The sequence below is a fragment of the Poecilia formosa genome, unplaced genomic scaffold (assembly GCF_000485575.1).
Source record: "Poecilia formosa unplaced genomic scaffold, Poecilia_formosa-5.1.2 Scaffold1, whole genome shotgun sequence".
NCBI classification, from domain to species: domain Eukaryota; kingdom Metazoa; phylum Chordata; class Actinopteri; order Cyprinodontiformes; family Poeciliidae; genus Poecilia; species Poecilia formosa.
In genome coordinates, this window is record NW_006799940.1 from 1,347,032 (window position 1) to 1,374,384 (window position 27,353).

Sequence of the window (27,353 nt, forward strand, 5' to 3'; positions counted from 1 at the left end):
TTAACTTGGAGTGTCAAAGATAAATAATGTGTTTTTTTTATTTATGTTTATTAGCTAGTTTCATAAAAATAAAATATCGGGTTATAATCAATCTGATGTTGAGTTTTTGTTGAAATAAATGGTGCCGCAATTAAAGCTGGATCTCAGAGTTGGCGTCTCTGTGTTTCTTTTTTTCTTTTTTTGGCTAGATTTTGAGTGTGTGGAAATGTTTGTGTTGTGATCACAACAGACCACTTGCTTTCTGTTTTTAGTCCGGTGTTAATGACTCACCCGTTTAGCTTGTGGTTGTTTGTGACAACACTGAGCTCCACTTCATATTTGCTTCAGGTCAAGATGTGTTTAGGACTTAAGATCCATGTGACTTTCACCACAATTCAGTGATATTTTTGACAAGTTTTGCTCATGTTTTTACATAAATATAGCTTTTTTATAGCACTTTCTGAGTCTATGTTTGCATGCAATGTTTGCACACTTTTTAATGTTGAGAAATTCAATTTAGTTGTAAAATAATGAAATGATTTCTGCAGAATACAGATTCTTGTTCTCTCTTCTAGCACCTCCTGCAGACTAATTCTATTTCAGTCTTTCTCTGTCAAAAATCCAAGATTTTTAGGCTTTATTACACTTTCTCCCAGTTTACAAGGTGTTAAAGGGTGTTTAAAAATACAGAAAATAAAGCATACTTGAATTAAAAACAAACAAATTAAAACTCCATGACAGTGGTTTTAATGTTCGGTTTTATGCCTCAAAGGACAAATTGTGCTTTTTTTTTTTACACAATGTAACAACCAGCTGAAACACACTGCAAAAACACAAAATCTTACCAAGTTCTTTTGGTTTAGTTTCTAATGCAAATATCTTAGTACAGTTTAAATAAGATAAATTGTACTTTTAAACAAGAATCAGAAGATAGTTTTAAGTAAATAATTCCATAATATTTTACACAGTTAACATGTGTAAAATTAAACATAGCTAAAATGGAGAACATTAATAATAACAGTTAAAAACGTATACAAAACACATCAAAATTACTCTTGTAACGATGTATAAAATTAAATTTGTCTAAAATATATGTTAAAGTATAATATTTGTAAAGAAAACACAGAGCCACAGCACAGTTACAAACAGCAACTGTAAAAAGGGGGCGGAGCTGTCGGTTACTGGTTGCTATGGTAACCACCAACCGTCAGCAGCGAAAAACGTAAAACACCAATAAACGTCTAACTGGAGAAACAACGTCTTAACTAAACAAAAGAGATTTAAAGAATAAATAAGCAAATTTGGACAAACTTAACATCTATAATATTGTTTAATGAAAACTGTCACAGAGTTTTTATTAAACAATAATGAAAACTTTTACTGGGAGGTTGTAATGTAGCTATACGATATGATTTGTTTTATTCTGTTTTGTGGTATTTGTTCTTCATTCTGATTTACAGCATCATTATCTATTTTTTTGTAATTTTCTGTTCTTACCTGAGCACACTCAGTTACATACAAGTCGCACATGAAGGACATATGCAGATTATTTTTTTCTAATCTCAAGAAAAATGTATGTTCAGAAGTCTAATATATGAATTTATGGATGTTTGGGTTTAAGGTCGTCATTGTATGTTGAGGCTACGTCATAATATTTGCAAACTCGTCATTCACGCCAATAGATATGTAAATAAATGTAAAATGATTTGTTGTTCAGCAACAGCTAACTGCAATAAAGCTAATTATCTATTCAGTGAATGAAAGTTTGTGTTGTTTCACCTAAAAATGTTGTTAGATGTGGAAAAGCTTTTGAAAAAACTTGGTTTGTTTGCTTCTAACAAAATGGCATCAAAGCTTTGCAGTCCAAGCACCACTGAGGCTCAGATTCCAACATTTACAAGGGATTCTGGGATCAATTTGAATGAAATCTGTGTCACTTCGGGAATGCAGATCTATTAGTCTGCTGGAATGTGTGCAAACAAAGCAGCTCCAGAAACTTCAAGTTGTAATCAAAAGCTAGAGGCTTTATAATTAAAGCCAGGCAGAGAAATGTTGGTCATTAAATTCCCTCATGGATTCCCAGTTTTTAGAAACTCAACTCAAAATGGTTGTACTTATTTAACAAAGCAAAAGAGGCCAGAGAGTTTAATTACTCTGACTACACAAAGTCCTTACATTATTGTATTTAGCTGAGGACCCTGGTGAATTTCTGCTGCAGTAAAAAGTTTGTTTGAATTGTGTTGAACTGTTCCTTTAGATTTGTCTAAAGGGATTTTTTGTCTTTCAGGATGTTTATGTTGTAGTTTAAAAAGAAGCTAATAAATTGGATGTTAATTATTAGAGCATGAACAATGCAGCTCCGCATTTTATTAATGAAAATGTGTTAAACATCTAAATGACAAAAAATAAATACATTTATGCAAACAATTTCAATGATGCCACGTTTGCCCTGAACTCAAAGTTTGAAAAAGGTTGATAATTTTGGACTTTTGAAACTTTCACGATTGTATTTTAGTGATGTCTGATCACAACACAAAGGTTGTTACTAAAGAAATACTCCAATTTAATTCAGCTTTTTGTGACCATTCAATGAATAAAAACTTTTGAAATGGAAAACTTTAAGAGTACAATGTATTTTAATGTTCAAGAAAAGATCTTAACCAGATTTTAAATTGTGCTGGAGAAAAGTGGGATTTCTTTATTTTGTTTTTAACAAACTTGAAGCAAACAGAAACTGATTTAAAAACATTTTCTTTTGCCTGATTTTATTGTATTTATTTTTTTGTCATTTTGGTCCTTAAAATACCAAAATTTCCACTTGCCTTTATAATTTGGTCCGTCTGATGACATAATTTTTAAATATTAAATGATTGAGCATTTCTTCAGTTAGTAATTTTACCAAATACTTTTTTTACTTCTGGATGTCTACTTTTCAAAAATGCGTTGGAGTAGTGCTACTCTTTTTGGGTTCTCCACCCACCTCTGATTTCGTGTTCAACAAACTGGAAGCAAACATTTCCAAACTGTTTCACTGACGTATTACAGCAAAAGAAGAAATGAGTGGAGTGAGAAGTGGCCAGACGGCCGGTGAAGCTGCTTCGTCAGCCGCCCGGCCGGATGTGAGCGTACGTCGGTGCGGGAATAACACCTGCCAGTATTCCAAGCGGGAGCGGAGGCAACCTGAGAAGAGTGGTACCATGCAGGGATAATCGCTTAGACATGTGTCACCCTGTGTGTGCGTGTGTGTGTGCACACGCGTGTTCACAGAAGCCCTTTTTTTCCATCACAGAGGCCAAGGCCGCGGGTTTTCAAGGTGCTCACCCTGCAACATTTGTTAGCAATTAGCCTCGGCCACAAACCTGACTTTCAACAAAACACATGGACCCTCCCTGTTCTCCTCCCACTCCCATTCTTTCACCCTGTCCCCTTTCTGCTCCCTCCGTTCTTCTCTACTTCCTTTGTTCCCCTCCCACATTTCTCTCTCTCTCTGTTCACTCCTTGTTTTTATTAAACTACTCTTCTTTTTTCGCTCTCCTTCCCTCCTCTTCAGTAGTTGCTCAGGGGGTTTGTGTTTTCAGACTCTGAACACATGCTCAGACGTTAGAGCAGCCTTTATCCATTTTATTTTAAAAAATGAAAACGATTTAACTTGTATGCATTAATATTTTTTTAATTAGGAATACTTTTATCCAGTTTGGATGCAGATGAACGCCTCTTTTCATGTTTTTTGCATAAATGCACTTTGGGACGTTTAAGTTGCATGTTTGGGAATACAAATGAGCACAAATTTGTTGGATAAAAGGTAAAAAAGGACGACATTTTCATCATCCTCATCCTTGTCCTCAGGCAAACTGGAACAGCATCACCTGGCAGGCATCCAAGGACAGAAACCATGAAAGGTAAAGCTGCTCTTTTTCCTCTTTTTTTTATTAAACTTTGGTGGGATTTCTTTGTTAATCGTGTTAAGAGAAGCCATGTTTGTCACTGTGGGATGCAGGTCAGCACCTGCACTGGGCACCAGCCAACATGTGCTTCTCATCAGCACCGAAACTTGGCAGCTTGTATCCTGAGAAAGTGTGCAGTTGTTGTAGTTGGACATGACTCTTATATCCGTCAGCTTTAAAACTGTGTGTGAGTGCAAAACACGGCAGTTTCTGCAGAGCACAAAATCTGCTTTTCCTCTGCCAGATTCCCACAAACTGAGTTAGTGTTCCTCCCAAAACGTGGGCGAGTGAATTTAGGTGTGTTTTATCACAACAGGGCATGAAAGAAGAGCCTGCAGTGGCTTTGAAATGTGCTGACGTTCTTATAAGACACACGGTCTTACAGTACAAGAACAAAAATGCTAAATAAGGCAAGAAATTAGTAATTTATCTTTAATTTTTTTTACCTGTTTAGGCCATGATCAAAGGCTTCTTAAAGGGGATGTATTGTGGAAAATTCGCATTTCGCATGTGTTTGTACTTCCATTTGGGTCTCAACCGCTCCTAAAAGCAACCCAAGTGCTTTAAAAGAAAATCACACAACAATTCTTTGGCAATAAGTTAATGTTTTTTGGTGTCTAGAAAATGAGCCATTTAAAAGAAAAAAAATTCAAATGTAACGTCACAAATCAGCAGTGACTGCCACTCACCTATCAACCCCAGCAAAGTCTGTCTCATTCCCTAGCAACTCCAGTGGAGTTCCGCCATCTAACATTGTACAGCTAACCCAATTGAGCTGTACAATGGCTGCTGGAAAATACAAGTTGTTTTGTTCTTGACTTAATAAATGTTAAAACATGCAAAAATGCATCAAATCTATCTCCTGGCTCATTGTTAATGATAATAACTAAGTACACCCTTGGAGGAGCTTTGGCAGTTTGCTGGTTGGGTTACAAATTAACACCTTACGAAGCTAAAAACACATCAACAGTGACCCCAGAGCAGCAAATATTTCTACCTGTCAATTTGGAAGGAGTTATAAAAACATTTTCAAACATTTTGAAGCCCCATCAGAAGATCAGTCACCAGTGGAAGGCACCAATAGGAGGTGGTATCCTCCTGGAAAGCTAAACTTTTTAACCTGTAGCATGTTAATTATTAGTGTTCATGACAGGACAGTTAAAAAAAGACTGAACAAGTAAGTGATGTTTGCAGAAGTTACCAAGAAAAAATTTAATCTGAATCAACCACAAAAACAAAATACTTTGGACAAATGAGACTTTAACTATCTGAACTCAACTATCCAGATTCTTTCGCTGCTATCCACAGTGGTTTGCTTGAAAAAAATGATAACATGCGGAGAATGATTCACAACAACTTTACTTGAGAAAGCATTTAATCAATCTGCACAAGAATCTTAAGACTGAGCCCAAAATGCCTGGCAAACAATTCCTGCACGTTGTTCTGGTAAATGTTGTCTAGTTTTTCCCATTTGGTTTGCATTCTCTGAAATCACAAACAGATCCACGATCTTGCTGAATTAATTTGCATGTGAAAGACAAAGTGGTTCATAATGGGATGTCTGTGGCTGCATATTTATTGCAGAACAATGATTTCAAACGGGGTATTGAGTTGATTAATGTATATGAAAGTGTCAACAAGAAACAAATTCCAAGTAAAAAGGCAAAAATTGAAGTCTTGAAAAGACTCAGTCGAAGTCCAGACCTCAACTTGATTGAAATGCTGTGGAATGAGCTTAAAAGAGAAGTTCAAGACTCCATGAGCAGGGTTAGTGTTGATGAGTGGGTAAATATGAGTCGAATAAAGCCGCACTAACAACAGCTTTTTCAAAAGATAAATGCTAATGGTGGTTCTTAAAAGGAACATATTATGCAAATTTCATATTTTGAACATTTTTATACTCCCGTTTGGGTTTCTACCACTTCTAAAAACAAACGAAGTGATTTTAAAAAATGAAACATCCAGCCATGTTTTGGCAATAGCTTTATGTTTTGTGGTGTCTGGAAAATGAGCCATTTCAAAAACCTTCCAAAACTAAGTGGGTGGCAGCAAAGTCTAGCCCGTTACCTAGCAACCGCAGAGGACTCTGCCGTCACGTAGCACCTAATTGAAGCTTTACAATGGCTGCTGGAAAAGACAACTGTTTTGTTGTTGGCTTATCATCCAGAAACCACTTGCTGCATTCTTGTTCATTGTGAAGGAGGCTCCACTTCTGTTTTTCAGGTGTGAATAATGTGCATAAAATGTAATGAATGTACACTAACCTCTTCAAGGAAGCGTAATAAATGACCTTTACAGCATTTCACTCATGCAGTACTTAGTTTTCCGCATAACTGTGACTTAGAAAAAGCCACAAATAAAGATAAAAAGGATTTATTGTACATTAAGCAAGACCATAAGCTGGGGCGAGCTTGGTGAGAGTCAAACTGAAACCAAAAGAATGTCATAAATTAACTCCATTAAAGCACATCTAAGGCGCTCTTCCCAGCCAAATGGAGCAGGAGGACTCGTAATGTGGTTTCCAGCCTCTTCCAAGCAGAATAAAACTTGCTGCTTCACAGATTCCTCTCTGGGTTGTTGAAGACACAGAGGCAGGTGGCTGCGAAGGAAAGACTCGCAGAAAGGTGATTCGGATTGATAAACTCGTGGTAATTTTTGTTCTTTGAGACGTTTTCTGTCAGCCAATCAGTTTAGGAGTTTTTTATTTACGATATCAGAGGTTTGTGGCCTCAAAAAACATTCCTCTGACTTTATTCAGTTATTGCCAGAAACTTGACCTTAATTTTATTACCAGGACAAACCCCAAATTTTCTCCTTGATGGAGTTGGAGACCAAAAATCCTGGTTTTATAATTACAGTTCTTGCATTCCACAGCTCTTAATGATCATTGCGTGAAAATGAAGGCCAGTAATTGTGTCATACACACCCTTTAGCCTTGTAAAATCTGACCAGGCTTGTCTTTCTGTCTCCTTCTGGCAGTCCAGACCAGTTAAGTCCTGAGAAAGCAAGCACAGGATGGAAACCATCCTGATTCACTGTAGAGGAAAAAAAGAGAAGTCTCTTTCTTGTCTATAGTTTTGCAGACTGCAGCAGTGCATACCAGAGAGCTCTGTGAAGAGACCACACATTCCAGTCAGAGGGCACCCAAACGGCTGAGATGTCAGAAAATGTTTGAAGAGGGAGCATTGTAATTTTTATGAGCTGTGGTTCAGACCTCCAGTCAGGTCTGGAGAGGATCCCGTCTTCTGACTTTGTGGATGTCCTTCTTTGCAGGAAGAATTGTTTTGCCAGAACATAGTGCCTTGCAAAAACTTTTAAACATTTTGACATGTTATGAATACAAACTTCAATATTCTTTAATGGGATTTTGCTGGTAGATCAACACAAACTGGCACATCATTTTGAAGTGAAGGGAAATGAATGCATAGACTGCACAAACAAAAACTGTCACCAAGTATTTTTGTGCAAATATCTTAGTGCGCTTAAAATAAGACAAAACTAACTTAAACATAACATTTCAACAGGATATAGGAGCTTGATTTAAGTCAATAAATCATGAAGAAGTACTGGTTGCATTGGCGGATTATTTTACTTATAACAAGACATTTTTTCCAATGTTATGAGTATTTTTCATACATATTGATGAATTGTTTACTTTGTGTGCGCAAATCTTCGTCACTATTCTCCCAATGTCGAAAAAACACTTCAACAATTACAGTGTTTCCATTAAGTAAGAAATTAAATGAAAATCACTCGTGAATAAGCTTGTTTACGCAGTAAATCAGTACAAATCATGATAGTGACGAATGTAAACATTTACGTGAGATAATGTCACGCAGACGAGACGTCGGCGTCTTATTCAGGAAATTGTAACCTCAATTCTACAGAAGAGCTATGAATGACACACAACTTCTGTGTGATGCTACGAGATGCACATTGTCCGACAAAAAAGCAACACACACAGGCATTCTCCTACCACTTCCTGTCGTCTTCTTCGTGGTTTTCGTCAGTAGCGACGTCTGCCAGTTGATCACGCGACTCGTGTGAGTTGAAAAAGTATTTCCCCTGCAGTTTTGTCAAATATGTCAATTTAGATCTCATCCTATCAAAAAAACATGAGATTTTTCAAAATTGACATGTTTCCATTAAACACATTTATTTTCGTAATTTCAATTTGAGCAGTTTTACTGTTAATGGAAACGCGGCAAGTAATAAAATCATACATTTATCTCGTTTTTTATTCAATCCTTCCTCTTTCGTTTCTCTGTCCTTGAAGGATAAGTCCCTTTTTGCAACATTGTTTTGCTAATTTATCTTCCACTGGACCTTTGGAGGTTTGGATGCGCGCGCAGCTCGTATGACCAGTGAAGCGTGACTTACCTCGACCACAAGGGGGCCCCCAAGAGCAATTTATTTTTTCTTTTTACCTGCATAAACAACGATTTCCACATGATCGAATATATATATCTAAAGAAATTCACAACTTTATTATGAGACTGTGTGCTTTTGTTAACATAATCACATAGACAGAAAAATCAGCCGCTTTGTACAGATTTCCTAGAATCTTTTTATGACTGACATGGTGAGGTCAGACATGTTTCTTACATGTCAGCTTAAAGCAACACCCTTAGTTAAAAACTGTAATGTTTAGCATTTTCTTTTTTCAGAATCATCTGTTCACCTGCAGATATCTGTCAGGCATGAAGGACAGAAACAGGAGATGTTTGTAGAAGCACGCTTTCACAGCCTGTTACATGTTGGCCTTTTTCTGCTCTTGTAACCTGCTGCTTGGCTCAATATTTTCATAGCTGCTGGAACTGCTTGATCTACAACATCTGGGCCCGAGGCCACAGGCAGAAACATGAACAGTTACATATTCATATTTTATTGCCATAAAATTTTGCCTTGTTCTGCAAAGACTCTTGTCTTGTACTTTAAATCCAAACGTGGGGATAAAAACAACTGTACGAAACTCTTCAGTCTTCTCTTACCTCAGGGGCGTCCAAAGTTTTTGTCATGTGGGCCAAAGCCATTGAGTCTAAAGGACAAGAGGGCCTAAGAAAATGTTTTATCCACTCAATAATAATCTAAACTTGCAATACTTAAATTAAGGAATCAGATTTGTTGCTGAAAAAGAATGTAGGAATTATTCCAGATTCAAAACTTGCTCATTTTCTAGGTACCAATTGGAAAGCAATAGGTCACAATTCAATCAGTTCTGGTGAATAAAATCGGGATTTAATTCAGTCTTTCTTTGAAAATGCTTGCTGTATTTAGTCAGGTTTGTTAAATTAATGAAAAGCAGATTTGGGTTTAGCAAAGCTTGCTTTTGAGTAAAAGTCAAATACAGCAAATGTTCACATATGGGGACATACAGGCAGGAAGTTGAAAAATAAAAAATGGGCCTCAGATTGACTTGTCTTACTGTAATTCATAGGAAAATCTCCCAATAATTTCCAATAAATGTAGATACTTTTGATTTTTATAAGCTTTAAGATTTATAGAATAAATTTTATGCAAATACTTTGTTTTATTTTTGATGTTTGTGGTCAGAAATCTTTCCGTGTACCTAACGTCTGCTCTTTTATTTTGTCAGCTAATGAAGCCAAGCAAAGTTTAAACAACTTTTCCACTGAACCAAATTTATTTCTAAGTATTTCACAGTTCTTTTTTCCTGACTGGGAAGGTGTGACCTGGTCAAGCTGTGCTGCAGTCAGATTAGCTTAGTTCTGCTCTGTGTGTTTTGGACCGGTCCACTTCCTCACTAACGAGACGGACATTAGTTTTTTCCAACATGGCGCAGTCAAAACCCATAAGGGTGGCAGAAAGAAGGTGAAAAGTTTGGCTGTAAACATGAAACTAGTGGAAGAATAAGCCCAGATAATGACTTTGAATTTATTTTCAAATAGAAAAATGAACCAAAAAAAACAAATTTAACCCCCCAAAATCTCAATATGCTTGTTTCAAACGTCTAAAGCTTTAGTATTATTCAGTGCAAACTAATATATTCTTACGATACACTTTACTTACTGCATATTTATGAATAACTGTGTTTTTTTCTCTTCTTTTCTGTGTTTTTCCTCCCTCCTCCCTGTTTCGTTATGTAAGCTGGGCTATTTTTTGGCCTCAGATGTTCCACCTCTGTCTCATGTAAACTTGGACTTTTATGCAATGTTTCCAGAACAATAACAATTTATATATATTTTTAGATTTATCTTGTGATGTCGTGTTGTCTTTGTTTGGTTCTGTTCTCTAATTTTCCTCCAGCTGAGACCATTTTGTTTATCCACCTGTCAAATTATGTTGTTTGAACTTGTTTACTTGAAATAAAACAGTTTGGAGTAGTTTAAGAATTTGGTGAAAATGTTTGTTTTAAAGCAAAATACTCAGTTATGTTTTGTACCTAAAGACCTCTGCTGGTATTCTCATGCCACCCATTTTTTTGTTTCTTTATTACAAAATTTAAACCTCTGCTCATAGAGTAGAACAGAATATTTGTAGCAAAACTGAACCAAACAAATACAAAAAAATATTTCTTTTGTATTTTTGTATTTTCTAGGTACCAATTGGAAAGCAATTGGTACCTAGAACCAATTGCTAGTACCAATTGCTAGTACCAATTGCCTAGAACCAAACCAAACCAGGCAAACCTGGTTTGGTTCTAGGCAATTGGTTTGCCTAGAACCAATTGCCTAGTTGCAAACGAAACTGAGTTTCATTTGCAAACTCAGTTTCCATTTGAGTTTGCAAATGAAGACGAGGATAAAAAGCTCTTTAAGTTCCCATTATCTTGCTTTGGGTGACTTTCCCCCCAAATATTTAAAACTTTAATCAGTTGTGTCGCCACAAACAGCATCATAATTACTATGAATTATGTAGTAATTAACACATATTTAGCTGTGCATTTCCAGTTAAACCCAACATCATTTATGTTGCACTTTTCAAATCTACTTGCATATTTGTTCAGGCTGGAAGTAAAATTAACAATTCTAGTGTGGCCCAGATAGAGTCGCAACTTTAATCTGAGTTAAAGATTAGGGCAATTGAGAGATTATGACCAAAGATAAATAATCAAAATAGCAACAATCTTCTGGGTTTGTTTGCTGAAATGCCAGTAAAGGTTTTTCCACTTATTGTTCAGAAGGATATGAATAATTTTTGGCATTTTATTAAAATAAAAAAAAAAGAAATTATTCTGATTTTTTTTAAGCTTTATTATCCTTTGAGGGAAGTCTTCTTGTGTATTTATGACTAAATCTGTCCAGTAATATGATTATGCTGCAAACAGCTCCATTCAGAAGATATTATAATCCAGCAGGAACAGATTGTTTATATTCTCAGTCACTCTTTATTTACATTAGCCGCCTAGCCTGTAAATTCTCCAAATATCTGCTTCTGATTGGCTGAGCAGAACCTCATGACGGCTCCTTTCCTGGAAGGTTCAACTCCAGATAGCCAAGCAAAGCTGCTGTTTTTATTTATTTTAATAATTCTAATAGACATCAGCTTAATTAGAAATAAATTTAAAGAATTAATTAACAGTTTATATTTTTTAGACTCTAAAATTAGTGTAATTGTTTTTTATTAACCTCTAATCGGAGAAATATACTTATTTAAAATATTGTATTAATAACTTATGTAATTTGTTTGCTACTTTTTATTGCTATTGTTGTTATTACTATTATTGTTATTATTTCAGTTAATGACAGTATCAGTAGTATTAATGGTATTATTAATATTCAGGGTTTTCTTTTTTTTTTGCATTTTTTCTATCCAGTCTCTTTAATATGTAATAAAGTTAATTTGCAATAAGTGAAAAAAAAGGAATGGATGTGAAAAAATTTTACTTTCTGACACAATTTCTTCTAATGTTCTGATAAATTATGAATGCTTTATTTATTGACAGTAATATTGTCAATAAATAATAATAATAATAATACATTAACCGTAACAAATACACAGCTCTAGAAAAATGAAGAGCCCACAGCACTGAACCTCGTTGAAAACCTTGTGGTTTTTCCACCAAATTCCTGAGTTAAAACGTTAGTATTGTTGTTTCCAAATGGAAAAGAACAATGTTCATTTTACTCAAACATAAACCTATGAAAAGTAAAATCAGAAAAGCTTGTAAGTTTAAGTGGTCTCTTAATTATTTTAAAAGCTGTATCTGTGGTTTCTGAACAAGTAAAATGCCAAATTTACCTCAGAAACATGACTCCAAAGTCAAACATCTCAGGTTCAACCATAAAAAAATACTTTGATTACATGTCTAACACATTTCCAGCAGTCTGGTAGCCCATAGTGACGTTGTTTGCATAAAGATCAGGTCTAGCCAGGCTGTAGTATCCAAATATCTCTCATCAGGTGCTTGTCAAACTGCATATTTGTGAGTTTTGCTGTTCTGTTCATTCACACACTCCCCTGTTGTTTAACTGTGTGTTTCCAAACCACCATTACAGCCTCAGGTGTGGCGTTGGAGAACGTCCAGCTGATGACATGTTTTATAAAGTCTGCAGCTATAAAAACATGAAGTCAACCCTTTTGTGGGATCCCTAATAAAAACTGACTTTACGCAGTTTATTAGCGCTATTGGTTTTTACAATGGTTGTGATGACAGCCTCCTCAGACTCTGAACACACACAAAAATCCCACAGGCATCAGCACTCACAACCAACAGCTGTTTTCCTGATTTCTGCTCACAGAAAGCCTTTAATAACCACATGCTGTGTTGTAGGAGAGAGCGATAGGGAGGCAGATGCTTAGGGTCAAACTAATTAAACCTGTTAGAGGTAGAAAAACTTTAGGCTTTAACTTTGCTGTGTCTCTTTGTCTCTGTTCTTCAGACAACAACGGTGGATACGAGAACCAGCTATTCAAAGGTAATAGTCATCGAGGCTATGAATTTAAATTACTAACTTTCTGCAGAAAATATGAAACTTAATTGCTTAAAATAACTATCATACTTTTTCTGTGTCTTTTTTTTTTTAAGGCAGTTGATGTTATAAGGCCCATGTGTCAAACTCAAGGCGCGGGGGCCAAATCTGGCCTGTCGTAGATTTTTATGAGGCCCTCAAAACTCCAAGTTACTTCAATAAGTCCCTCCAGTTTTTCGCTAATACGCAAAATTCACACAAAATCAACAAAAACTCGCATTTCTTCTGATTTTTCTGATTGGGCTTAAGTGTCTGCTGCCTCAGCCTTACTTGACGTCAAGTTATAGTCCGTGATTGATATGGCGAGTAATAAAAAGTCATATCAAACCTTGCAAATATTGTAAAAATTTCTTACAAATATTTCTAAATTAGCACCACAAAATCCGTGATTTTGATTGGAGAAAAACAAAACACAAAAAACAATCAGAAAATCCTGGAGGGACTGCTCAGTGTGAAAAGATGTTCATTATTTAATTTTAAGAAACACAAACAGCTACATCTTAAATTTTTAACAGTTTAATTGGTTTTATCAATACATTGTGGCACAACTGGCCCTTTAAGAACGTTCAGATTTTTTAGCTCAATATGACAGCGCTGCCATAAGGGGGCGCTAATAGTGTCACCAGAAAGTATTGACACCCATTCACTTTTTCAACAGTTTCATTTTTCAAAAAAAAGAGGGAAAAAAGCCGACCCTGCAAAAACCCAAATCTTACCAACTGTTTTGGTCTAGTTTCTAGTTCAAATGGCTTAGTACACTTGAAATAAGACAAAACTTATTTTACAAGTAACATTTTAGCAAGATAAAGGAGCTTGTTTTAAGTCAATAATTCCATAATAGCGGTGAAAATTTTCTAGCTCCATTTGCAGATTATTCCACTTACAACATGGGAAAAATGTCTTATTATAAGTGAAACCGTTTGTCGATGCGACTAGCACTTTTTCACCAATATTAAGGCATTATTGCTCCTGAAATTTTTACATCTTCTTTTACAAAATTACCATAATGTCCAAAAACTTTATTAGTATGGACTTTATTTTTTGAAAGACAACAAACGGAAAATGATCAACAACATAATATAAAAACAATGAAGAGGTGACAATAGTTTCTTGTAGATTTAAGTTTTTGTTAATGGATGTATTTGTGAATCCCAGCTTTGTTGCTGTGTCTCAAACTCACACGGTTGTGTAAACCAGAGTTCTTTGTATTATTAATATCAAAATATTAAAACCTAAACCCGTGTTATCCATATTTTATTCACTCTTCAGATGAGGACTTCTTGGGAGAGGAGGAAGAAATGCCTTCATTTAGAGGTAAGCTTCATACTATAATAATGCTACTGACTCCTGTTTGCAGTGTGTGATTTAAAAATAGATGATATAACCACTTTACTATTTAAACTGTATTGTTTCAAATAATAGAAGTACTACCAAACTGCTGTCATGACATTTCCTGTTGTAGCCACAGTTTTCACAAGTAGTTAGGAGGAACAGAGGCGAAGCCAGCTAAGCTAACTATTTAGCCGGGGGTTGCTAGGTAACCAAGGAACGAATGAGTTGCTAGGTAACCAGAGTGAGATAGATGGGACCTGTATCTGATCTTTTTATGACAGTCTAAAACAACACAAATCGGGATTTGTTCTTTAATACGACCCTGGATACCTGTATATCTGAAATCAGATACATATTTGATCTTTTCAAATAAGACGTGAGTCTGTACAGCCAGGTCGCGTTCATCCGACCCCAACTCATTGATACTCGGAAAAACGTTACTATTCTGCGCCATGACACTCGCAAGCTGGAAGAAAAACAACAACAACTATGACAGACTATAATGAGAATTAAGCTGTTAATATGCTGGTGCGTTCAGACAACTTCAAAATCGTAAGCTATGCTCCACCGTTAGCCTCCATGTTTACTTCCGCAAACACGAAACACTTCTGGCGGTTGGCAAAACACTGAGCACGCTCTCTAGGCGTGACGTAATTGCGCCCTCTACTGCGCATGCGGGATACTTTCAGGTCGTTTGCATTTCACACTGGAGAACACATACAAGTCGCATATTTGTGTGAACGACCACACACACACACACAAAATAAAAAATCAGAATTGAGCTTTAAGACCTGCAGTGTGAGCGTATCCTTAGGTGATGCCACCAACTTAGCTTAGCTCACTGTCTGCCTACATCTCCCAGAATGCTGCACGGTTCTAAATCAGAGTTTAGTGAATATTTTGAATGTTCTAACATATGTNCATTTCGACTAGTCAGAATGTAATTAGAGATATCTCAAATAGTTATTTTGTCTAGTTAAAATATAATTGGAGATATCTTAAATCCTTAAAACGTCTAGTCATAAAACAAATTGAGATATCTGGAATGTAAGGGCGGTAAAACCGAATTTATGTTAAAATGGCTTGCCATAGATCGTTTGCATTTCACACTGGAGAACACATACAAGTCGCATATTTGTGTGAACGACCACACACACACAAAATAAAAAATCAGAATTGAACTTTAAGGCCTGCAGTGTGAGCGTATCCTTAGTTGATAGCTTAGTTGAACTTAGCTTAGCTCACTGTCTGCCTACATCTCCCAGAATGCTGCACGGTTCTAAATCATAGTTTAGTGAATATTTTGAATGTTCTAACATATGTTAATAATTAACCCGTGCCTATGGCAATATATATTTATTTACTGTTCAGCCTCAGTTGATGCTCTTCTACTTCAGACATGCTAGCTACTTCCCATCTCCAAGAAACAAACAAAACATTCTGCAAACACAACCACCTCAGTTAAATCTGCTGTAATGGGAGAGGCATGGAGCTTAGCAATAGTTTAATGGAGCATGTAGAACAACGAGCCAACCATCGCTGCTTAATGTTGCAACCAATCAGAAGGTTTAAAGTCAACAAAATGTTAAACACACTGATAACCCTTGTGTTTACAAATTGGGTCCAACTGACTCCACACCCATATCACTTGTATAACTTTCCTTAGTCCTCGTACGTTTACCTCAGTCCTCCCACGCACAAGGGTTAAGCCTCATTTCTTTATTCATTTTCCCATTGTGTCTTCAGGTCGTTCAAGAGTTGGCTGTGTGAGATGCCAGCAAAGCCACTCTCTCCAGCTGGCTGTCAAGGTCCTCTATGGTTTTGTTGCTTTCCTCATCATAACTGTTGCAGTTCTGGCATCACTGGGTGAGCTCTGGTTTACTTTTATTTACCCCTGATTCTCTCTTTGCACAACGAATTGCATGCAAAAACATAAGAAAATATTTAATTTAAGGTTGACTTGGATTATGTATCCCTGAATTATTCTAGATCTACAACAGTGTATTTGGGCCACTGTAGACTGGGGGAAAAAGTGGAGTAAATAGTTATTTTTTTAGATTGTTGTTCGTAAGTTAAGAGCATACACCAGTTGACAAGCCACAAATATCTAATAGTAATCTATAAAGTCAGATAAACTTGCAACAGCAGCAGCTTTGGAGAGTGTTCGTAAAAATGTTTATTTCCTTACTTATACGGATAAACAGATTATTTTAATGAAATTTACTCTTGATTTCACACAAATAAATAAAATTCTAATAAACTGTAGATGTATTTTTTAATTAAAAAGATCAACTGTCGCATTTTGTTTTTACCTGATTATTTTTCAAATATGCTGGCGTACTGAGAGTAGGAGATGTTATGTTGCTTGCAAGTAATTTTTTTTTATTATAAAGAAGACATTGAAGATGGAACAGTTAATTTCATGAAAGATTTTAGCACTTTACAGTGGAAATAAACTAATAAATATTCAAAAATGAAACAAAACTTACATACAAACACTATGTGTCACTTCCTCTGAGTATCTGCATAAGAAAATAATACTATGTTATTGAATAAATTAAAATATGTCATCTTGAGGTCTAATACAACTGACAGTTGATAAATGACAGGAGCTGAACATGTGGGAGCATTTATCCATATTTCCTCTGGGTCAGAGCTTAAATGGGCAGAATAGCATGAAAACACACACCACACATCATTGCATTCTCCCTAATGTAAACTCACACACACAAAACGCTCACACTCCCTAAACTGTTAGCTCTCTCCTGGGAAATATGTGAGAGGCCAAGACCTGGCCAGCTAGTAAAACAATAACTTCTCCATGTTTTGTAAGTTAATGAAAACTTGATGTGTTTTGTTGTTTTGGGTTGATTTACAACCTTCTCTGTGCTTTTTCAAATATTTCCCTTTTCCTGTTTACACTGAAGGTCAGTTGGTTTTTCGTACATGTTTTTGTCTAACTCGTCTGATTCTCTCTTGTAAGGATGCAAAATAAATGCGTGAATATGTACATACTTTTGTGACATTCGTTAATTTAAAACAATATTTGTGTCTTTAGTGTTTAAAAAGGTGGACAATTTGTCTGAAGAGGAATCAGCGCACAACAAGAAGATTGCAAAAGTTCAAGAAGGAATAGAGGGTAAACTAAAATATTTTGGAAATAGTTGTTTGTAAACTTTATAAAGAATAAAAAATGTTTTGTATATCCCATAATATATCCCACCTTTAAAACTATAATGCTCTTTTTTACTGAGTTATTGTTTAAACATTTACCATCCAACCCATATGGTCTTTCTAAAGTCTGTAATGTTCTCTTAGCGATTGCTGTTATTAATTTTCTCTCTTGCCTCCTTTCTTATCTCAGATCTGCGGTCTGTGTCGAACAGTTCAGACTGCCTGGACGTCTCATTCTACAGTGAAGAAATCAACAGGCTAAAGAGAGAATTTGAAGAGATTCAGAAGATGATACTGGGTCAAGAGCAGGTATGATCAATCTCAAGCTAAATCCACAGTGAGAAAGGTTTTCCATTTTGTCTAAACTGCATTTAAAACCAAGAGATACACTATGAAATATATAAAGCAGGATTGTGCTAAACTCCTATTCATTCTGAGTGTAATGAATCTCTCATTGATTTCTGAACTATCCAGTTTCTGGATCAGGCGTCCCAAACCCAAACCACCATAAAAGCAACAAGCAACCAGCTAACATGGGAAGTCCAAAACCACCTCATGTCGCTCAAACTCCTCAACCAATCTCTGGAGAGATTCACCAATCAGGTGCAGGGTTGGAAGGAGGTGATTGATGAAACGGAAGAAAAGATGAAAACTATAACGGAGGATCAGTATGAAGTAAAAGCAACGGCGCAACAAGTCAACACAACAGTAGCACTAAGGTGAATGAACAGAAGAGATACTGCATATTAATCAACATTTACTTGTAAATACATGAGTTTAAACCCAAATCCCATTTCATTTCTTGTGAATATTTGGAAGTGTAGTTCCCAAATATGCGACTTGTACGTGATCTCCAGTGTGAAGTGGAAACGGCCTGAAAGTTTCCCGCATGCGCAGTAGAGGGCGCTATAATGTCACGCATAGAGAGCGTGCTCGTGTTTTGCCCGGAGCCATGAGACCTATTTATGTCTATGGTTTTGCCAACCGCCATAAAAAAAAAAGAAGAAGAAGAAGTGCTCAGTGTTTGCGGAAGTAAACATGGATGCTAACGGTGGAGCTTAGCTTAAGATTTTGAAGTTGTTGTCCGACCGGAGCAGCACATTAACAACTTAATCCTCATTATAGTCCGCCATTGTTGTTTTTCTTCCCGCTTGTCCGTATCAGGACGCAGAATGCTGACGTTTGTCGAGTATCAATGACGTGTAGGTTGGCTGGGCTAAATCATAGACATGAATACAGATCGCATTCATGTCTATGGGCTAAACACGATCTGGCCGTTCAGATTCAGGTCACATTAAGACAAAAAAAAAAAACGGATTTGGGTCACTTCAGGTTTGAACATAGTCTAATTTTCATTTTTAGTCCTATTGGCACATTGATGTGTATGATGTTTATTAATAATAAGAAAAAGCCGCTTTGGACTATTGCACACAAAAAACTTCGTAATTCAATAATTCATTATAGAATGAATTATTGATTCATTCTATAATGAATCAATAATTTTCACTTTAAGTTGATAAGTTGAATAAAGTTAGAATAACAGCGCTAAAAATAGAGTGGCTAAGCTGTGCTAAAAGCTAGCCTGTGTCCTCCTAACCACTGTAACAAAATAATCTGCTGCATAGTTCTTGCATGCTAAACAGATATGTGGGTAAATAAATATTTTGTTATTCAAGTTTTGTTTATTATAATCTAAGACTACAGTGTGTTTAAGATGAAATCGCAGTTTTAGGGCCCAATTAGAAAGTAAAGTTAAATGTTCCACAATGCTCTCCTCTCTCCGTTGATCAGTACAATGTGGATCGATGCCCTCCAAAAAAAAGCGGATGAAGAGACTGCTGTCCTACAGACGTTGACGAGTAATTTGCAGAACTACAGTCGAGTTCTCAGCGCTATCAAATCCAACACCAGCAACACCTCCCAAAAAATGCGCTCGCTTCAGAGCACCATCATAATAGATCAGCAGAAAATGGCCATGTTCTCGGATGTGATCCACGACCTCACACAACAGGTAAGATTCAAAGTCGATCGATTTGATTAAAATATTTTTGTTTGGAGGAAAAGGTAATTTTTTAAATTCAAATTATTTTACCTTTTTGCCGTTTACACTAAAACAGCACATTTTCAAGGTTAAAATAATACTTTTTGGTACCTTAATGGAGCATTATAATGTCATTCCCTCATCGAAAACATACCTGGGGTGTTGTCTTGATTCTTTCATGCATGTTTGAGAAATCTTTTAATCTCCCACGGCAGACATTCAGCCTGGGTGCTGCAGTTTCCAAGCTCAGAACTCCCCCACTGAGCTCCTTCAGACTAGCCAGCAACAATTAGCAAACACCTGGTGGAACTGCTCACCTGCTGAGCTCATTTTAAGAGCTACTTCTTAGTGCAACGCTGGTAAAAACATTGTTGAAGGGTCAGTAGTGGAGTGAGGCAGAGTCTCAAAAGGAACAAGAATTTTTAAAGAGACAAGAGGCCCAATTAGAAAGTAAATTTTATTTTAAGACATATTTGATGTATATAGTATTTTTATAACAACTGAAGTTAGTATGATTACTTGATTATGCTGGAAAACTGCACTGGAAAACACTTAATATTTCCCTTTACGAGTTTAATATTTAAAAAAAATCTGGTGTCTGCTTCCTTAAATTCACCTGGAAACCAACACAAAGCAGCTACATTTTCAAATGAACCACCAGTCATTTTTAAATCACCAATCAAGCTGCACAGATGTTTTCTTTTCTTTGCTCCATGACTCTAAGTCAGTGTTTTATTTACATTTATCACAATTTAGGCATATCATGTTACAACATAGCAGTTTCACATTTTTGTGTGCAGACTGTCCATCATCACCACATGTTACCACTGACTCATGAAACTGGCATACCTTGGTAAAGGTCAACCATTGCTGCATTTCCCTGGTGGGTCAGCAGCTTCATGCTGACTTAATTTACCCTTGGCGCCTTGATTGTTTTAGAAACCAAACAGAAAGACGAAGAAGCCATTTTGTAAAAGAGGCTAGTTAAAGGTGGAGCAGTAGTGTTTTTTTTTTCTTAATTGATACCATTCCAGGTTGTAAACCTGTTTGATTCATTCCTGCAGGTTATGAACCTCCAGATGCAGCTCGACAACGTGACGTCGCTAATGGATGAAAACGAGGAGAACATGCACGATCTTCAGTATCACTCCAGGTGACATAAATAAACATTTTATTCCTTCAGAGATCTCCTTTTTATTAACTGCATTGTCAGAATCTTGCAACCATTCTTTAGTATTTATCATAGATTAAACATAAGTATCACTTTATAATAAGGCTGAGGTTATTAATTCATCTGTAAGCACTTTATAAATCATTAATAACTTCTTATTATGCAATAATTAAGGGTGTGAAAGAGACAGAATCTTTTCTTGCCAAATAGTGAGCTACATCTCTTCACCCACATATTTTATCTAAAGTTGTTGTATTAAACATTTCAGACTAACTTGTAGCCAAAATAAGCATTTCTAAATTGCATAATGAACAGTTATTAATGATTTATAAAGTGTTTATAGAGCAGCGGATAAAATATCTATAAACTATTTATTAGCCATCTGTAAAGGGAGCCTTATTGTAAAGTGTTTTCCCCCCCCCAAATTAATATTTTCTAATCGTATATGTTCACAGATTGGTAAGAAATACTTTGATCAACTCAGACTAAATGTAAACTGTTTATTTTAGGTACTACGAGAACCGGACAGGTGAGCGTTTCTCGGCTCTAGATGGCCGTCTGAACTCCATCGAGATGGAGATCGAAACCATCGCCTCAAGCATCAACGCCACGGTCAGCCACGTCCAGAGCATGTACAAGTACATCAACGTGGAGAGCTCCTCCTGCAAGAGTCGCCTGGGCAGACACACCGAAGACCTACAGGTGCTAAAAATGGCAAAAATACGTCAGGAATTTTACTAAAATAGATATAAACACATAAGATCTCTGATTTCATTATCATAATTATCAAAATCATTTAATCTTTTTTTGGATTCTAAGTTGTTTTTGACTTATTATAATTTACTTGCTTAGAAAATTAATGGCAGCAATGTCTCCATCCATAAAACCTGGAGTAAGTGTCAAAAATAGCTGTAAACAACACAAAAGAAAAATATTTTCCTTCTGAAGGAAAGAAAGAAATGCACAAATTATCTGCAATAATAATAATAATAATAATAATAAAAAACTGCTTTCTAAGAGGATGGAAAACATTGATTATTTAACTGGATTTATTCCACTGTCAATGACTAAATGCAAGAAAAACACAAAGTGAAACGTAGAAGGTGTGGGAAAGGTAATCTTCATGAATTTAAAAAACCCTGAAAAATGAAAGAGAACACGAAATGTGTGTTTAAATACACAGAATCAGTGAGCTAGGAATATTTACTGTGTGGATAAAAAGCAAAGTTAATTGCAGCAAAAGCTCCATTGTTGACTCACGGAGCAGAAAGTTTAAAATGACTGATGTTAGTAAGGACATGTATTCAGTTTGTATCTTTTTCCAGTTGTCCCTGTATTATAGTATTGCTCTATGTTGTGTTCTCTTCTTTATGCAGAACATGAACACCACCGTTTTCTTACTGCTCAACTTGGCCAGCACTCTGAAGCAGCAGAACCTGCTGCTGAATGTTCGTCTAGACATGGATGTGAGGAATCTGTCAATGGTGATGGAGGAGATGAAGCTGGTTGATGTTTTCCACTCCAACCTCATAAATAATTTCACTATTCTTAAAGGTATGTCAGGAAAATCAGAACTACGGAGGAAGATTAGGGCCACTTAAAAAAAACGAGTTCAGATTTTTGATCTCAGAAGATTAAAGTCAGAAAAATGTCTGGGGAAAAAAGTCATGATTCTGAGATGAAAGCCAGAGCGGTTCTGGTTTTCTTAGATTATGCTTTTTTTTAAAAATCTCACTTTCTTTTTTAGAATTCAGATTTTTTTTTTCTCAGAATTTTGACTTTTCACTTGAGACGATTTATGTCAGAATTTTGAGATCAAAGTCAAAGTTTTTTTTAAATTTTTATCTCAGAATTCTGAGATTAAAGTCAGATTTTTTTAAACCAGAATGTTGAGATTAAAAACAAAATACTGAGAGAAAAGCCAAAATTCTGACAATAAAAAAGGGTTTTTTTAAAGTCAAAATTCCAAGAAAAAGACAGAATTTGCGGATTAAAATAAAAATTGAGATTAAAGCCAGATTTTTTTAAAAAAGTCAGAATTCTGTTATTAAAGTCAAAAATTTGAGAAAAATGTCAAAATTCTGAGAAAAAAGTCTGAATTCTGAGATTAAAGTCAGAATTTCGATATTAAAACCAACATTTTAATTCCAGAATTAAAATCAGAATTCTGGAAAAAAAAAGTCTAAAATCTGTGGAAAATGAAAATCAAATTTCTGAATTTTTTTTTTTTTAATTCTGAATTCTCTTTAGTTTCCAGTGTCCCTAATCCTTTTCTGAACCAGAACATTGTGGCTCCACTTTAATTCTCAAATTAACATCCTGATGTTTTCTTTTCAGGCATCCCTGGGCCACCTGGGCCCAAAGGAAACCGTGGTGAGACTGGCCCAAAAGGACCCATGGGCCTTACTGGCAGTAAAGGTGACAGAGGCCCAATAGGAGGCCGTGGAACCATTGGCGTGAAGGGTGCGCTTGGTGTTAGAGGATCACCAGGAGAACCGGGCCCTATTGGCAGCAGAGGGCCCCCAGGTTTAAAAGGAGCCAAGGGGTCAATCGGTCTTCCAGGCCCCAAAGCGGAAAGGGGCCAGAAAGGGGATATGGGGCCCTCTGGTTCTGATGGCATCCCTGGGGTTGAAGGACCTCCAGGAATCCAGGGCCATGTAGGACTACCAGGTATCACCGGACCTCCAGGACCGAGAGGAAAACCTGGGCCAACAGGGCCACCTGGACCACCAGGTACACCTGGACCTCCTGGCTTACCGTACAGGCATGAGCCTCAGCAACAAACCGTGACGCCTGCTGCTGGCTCCAAGAGACAGTGACTCTGAGTAAAGCGTCTGAGTGCCATGTTTTCATATGGAGAAGCTGAGGAATGACCATCCTGGAACTAAAATACTGATTTTAATTGAAGACACACAAGAATTCATTCATTGGATTGTGCAAAGCCATGAAGACTAAAAAAAATGCAACACACCGGCTTCACGATGGAATTTGACAAAATGTGGTGATGAATGGAATAAGGAAGACCAAAGCAGCCTTCTATGGACTCAACTATTGAGTGAAATTTTATCTTTTTCGATTTGTAGCTTGAGTTTTTCATATGGCACATGTGTATCAACCAGATTAACTAAAAATGATAATCTTAATAGGTTTTTATTTCAGAATGTACCAGAATAAAAGGATGTGACATAGAGGTTTGTTAAGTCAAAAAAACCTTTTAAAGTAGGATGGTAACCACAAATTTGGAAATTATCAAAGTGTCTACTTATTTACTATACACAGAAAGATGTCCAATTTGAAGCACTTTATTATCTCTAAAACGTGAAACCTAAAGAGATTTCAGAGCGGGAACTCTGAAAACATTTTTATTAACTTGCTGGTTTGTAAAGAAAATGAAGAAATCACATTATTCAATTTGTTTTCTTTTTTTTAAGATGTATTTTTGATATATTACAGCTTGTGAGGTGACACTGACTAACAATAAATAAATAATCGGGTTTCTCATGGAAACAACATGTTATGTGATGCATTTCATGTGCCAACTGAAATTTTCCCACAAGTACAAGAAAGTTTTAGGTGTTCACAGGAATGTACCACGTTATGATCCGATATCTTCTCGTTGTGAATTTGTTTAATGGCTGCACAATGACATCAGACTTCCAGAAAACATTAGACAATTGGTAATGTGATCTAAAATGTCAAACATAACAAGGTAAACAGCAAGAGTTCGAGTTGGACACCACTGAATAATGCGGTTTTTCCGCGTAAACCGTGAACAAAGAAATGGCAGTGATGAGTAGTGGTATATTGAGGAAACGGCTGATTTTATTTTAGATTGATCGGAGCGCTGCAAGGTAAAGACACGTCATCTTCACTACTGCCTAGTAAGCGCTCCCCCCTACAAACGTAACTTTTATGACAAGTTCCTCTGTTGGGGATCAGTTGAAAGGTCTGTGGATTGTTAAATTAAAGGAAAATACGTAAACAAAGACGTAACGAGAACAGCTTAGCTAGCTCCGCCATCTTGCTCCAGTGACGTGTGGCTTAATAAGTAAAAATAAGAAAATACATTTTTCCACTTGAATTTTCCATAAAATGCTTTTCTTATTTTCTTATTCAACATTTTTGGGGTCAAAATTGCTGAACTTACGCATTGCCTGTTGAAATACATGAAAAAAAGACCCGGATGAGGCAATGCAGTGCTGTGCCTCACCTCTGGGGGCAGTGCTGAGTTCCATGGACAACGAGCAAACTGCTCTTTTTCTACGCATCGAAAAGACTGAAAACAGTCGTAGAAATAAAATACAGAAGGAGCAGAACCGTCGAAGGCCGCTCTCTGGCTGCCAGATTTTTGAAAATTAAAGAAAAATGAGGAAAAAGGACGTTTTTTTTTTATATATTTGTGGAGAAGGATAGAGGCATGGACGTCATATTACATACAGGTAAGATCACACACAATTTTCAATTTAAATTAGAAACGAGAGGTCAGCCAAACAAAACATTAAAATAACTAAATATTATTTTATCTTCCTTGCTATCATATTGTTGGAATATTTAATTAGTTATGGCCAAAGTTAAAATATAGCTTCTGTTTTGGATTTTGTCTGTCATGGACCTCACCGTACGTCACCGGCCAGCTCTTAACAAGGCACTGAGGTTTGAAGGCACCAAAACAGTTAGAGATAGTTGTTTTGGTATAAAAAGCCTAATAGTGTGTACTCCAACCCAATATGATGATTCTTTTTCAAAAGGTGACTAAATCTAGCTACTTCCTTTGCCATTATTGACCATTTACAACTACGTCACTCTCCATGATGGACGTCAGAAGTGAGGGACGGAAGGAGATAAAACATTGTTAAATCTAACATAACAGCAGTGTTACTATCGGATATCAACATCAGTCCAGTTTTTTTATATTTGAGATTTCCTAACAATTACTTTTCTGTAGTTTATAAAATGAACCTGTAACAATAATAGCTCATTTTCTAAGTTAACTGAAGAGAAGTTATACAAAAGTCTGAAATTATGTTCAATTTAACAATAAAGAGGCAAGCTCAAAAACATGCTTATAAAAATGTCTATAGACCAGCTTTTCGTTTATGTATTCACAAACAAATAAACTCACCTGGACCAGCCACTTATAGCTTTTGTGTTCCTGTTAGCGACGGGATTTGATACTTTCGTTCGGCACACACAGAAACATCTACCAGCTGCCTGCCGCCATGATGCACTCCACCACCCATTTGTTGAGACCAGGATGATACCACATTAATTTTCTGGTTCGTCTGTAAAGCTACACATCTAAAGCACAGCTGCAGTGTTCAGTCTATCCGCTCACCTGTATAAATACACCTGCAGCGCTCGTCCCCACCGTTCACGCTGAACGCCGGACACCAGGCAGCAGCTATGCTCCAGACATCACGCCAGTTATTTTAAGGATGCTTATTGGTCCCCCGAAAAACGATAAAAACCTGGACATCATCATTCAATAAAATCCTCCCAGACCCAACTTGAAAACTGGACGCTATGCTGCTAACACTTAGCTTTCGTCAACAACTCAAGCAGAAGTGAGAGCGCTGCGCAACAGAAATAATAAACCGACCGGAACACAGTACGGAAAAATAATCAAAATTAATTAACGAAGCTTCAAGGCAGATAGATTTTCTCGAGGAATTTTAATAATTTAGGTACTCTAATCATTCAAGGAATTGTTTCAGCCCTAATCTGAACTTTAATCTTGTTTGCTGCAAATCTGCAGTTACACTGAGGGCTGCCAGTCATGATTAGCGGCTGCTATCCATCGCAGCCATATCTTTCCTCATTAAAAGTTATACAAAAAAAAATGACAAGTTTGGTTTGCATCCTGTCTGTTTGTGCAGCCAACCGCGCAGCACCCTATAACCATTTTTAAAGTAAAATTAACTAAATAAAAGCGATTTTAGGTTACTGGCTGCCTGTTTTTTGATAGGCTTTAAAGAAGTTCATTGGTTGGTTTGACGCTTGTCATGGCAGAGCAGCCGATTTCTGAAGAGCATGATGTCACGTGCAAAGGGTCAATCTGAAGTTTGGAAACGTATGTATTGCTCTTAATCTTCTCAACAATTACCACATCCTACCATAACGCTCCACCTCCCAAAAAAAAAAACACTCACCAGAAGCCTGGTCCTCTTACAGCTATCCCTCCCAGCTCCACTGCGTAACGTCGCTGTTGGTTGATCACATCTTGGAAATAAAATAAATGAAAGAACTTCACAAATTTCCAAAAACATGAAACATAAAAAGACAAATGTGCCACGAACCTGTATATCTGTAACTATATGATGCAACAAACATCTAAGTATCAATTATTGGTTAATGTGTGACAGTAAAATATCTGTGTTGTTTATTCATTTATATCTTAAAAAAATGTTTTAAAACTGTAATCTATTGTTGTGATGAAATGCGACTGGTTTGCATTGAACTTCAATAAAAAGTTTTTTTTTCAGCATGACTTGAAAGCATGTAGCGCTCGTGGGAGGGGGTGAATTTGTTAATAATCAAAAGCACATGCCACCTCTTCCCGTTAGGCTCTGGTTATATTTAGCTTGTTGTTATAACTTACTGCATGCAGTCAAAAATGTGGCCCATGATTTACTTTAAGTTCACGGTACTGCATTGCTTTTGCATGCAAAATATCATCTGGTTTATGTTCCAGTAAAACAAATGATCTAAACTTGGTAGGATCTGTGAATGCTTGTATTAAGACAGACTTTAAAACAGATGTGGAAGAAAACAAACAAATG

General features: G+C 36.4%; 1 protein-coding gene across 2 annotated transcripts in view; it reads left to right on the forward strand.

The window, feature by feature from the left end:
• scara3 (scavenger receptor class A, member 3) overlaps nucleotides 1-26,716 on the forward strand; it is a 34,620-nt gene extending 7,904 nt beyond the window's left edge. Inside the window, exons 2-13 of one of the 2 annotated variants that reach the window (XM_007578709.2) lie at nucleotides 3,826-3,878; nucleotides 12,767-12,802; nucleotides 14,126-14,170; nucleotides 15,935-16,054; nucleotides 17,247-17,327; nucleotides 17,553-17,671; nucleotides 17,837-18,081; nucleotides 19,154-19,373; nucleotides 20,468-20,556; nucleotides 21,084-21,276; nucleotides 21,951-22,128; nucleotides 22,912-26,716. In XM_007578709.2, the coding sequence (XP_007578771.1) occupies nucleotides 3,872-3,878; nucleotides 12,767-12,802; nucleotides 14,126-14,170; nucleotides 15,935-16,054; nucleotides 17,247-17,327; nucleotides 17,553-17,671; nucleotides 17,837-18,081; nucleotides 19,154-19,373; nucleotides 20,468-20,556; nucleotides 21,084-21,276; nucleotides 21,951-22,128; nucleotides 22,912-23,393 (1,815 nt within the window). In that variant the 5' untranslated portion in view covers nucleotides 3,826-3,871 and the 3' untranslated portion in view covers nucleotides 23,394-26,716. Of the gene's footprint in view, nucleotides 1-3,492; nucleotides 3,879-12,766; nucleotides 12,803-14,125; nucleotides 14,171-15,934; nucleotides 16,055-17,246; nucleotides 17,328-17,552; nucleotides 17,672-17,836; nucleotides 18,082-19,153; nucleotides 19,374-20,467; nucleotides 20,557-21,083; nucleotides 21,277-21,950; nucleotides 22,129-22,911 lie in introns of those variants that run through there. The other variant, XM_007578630.2, reaches the window with a different exon arrangement.
• The last annotated feature ends 637 nt before the right edge of the window (nucleotides 26,717-27,353 follow it).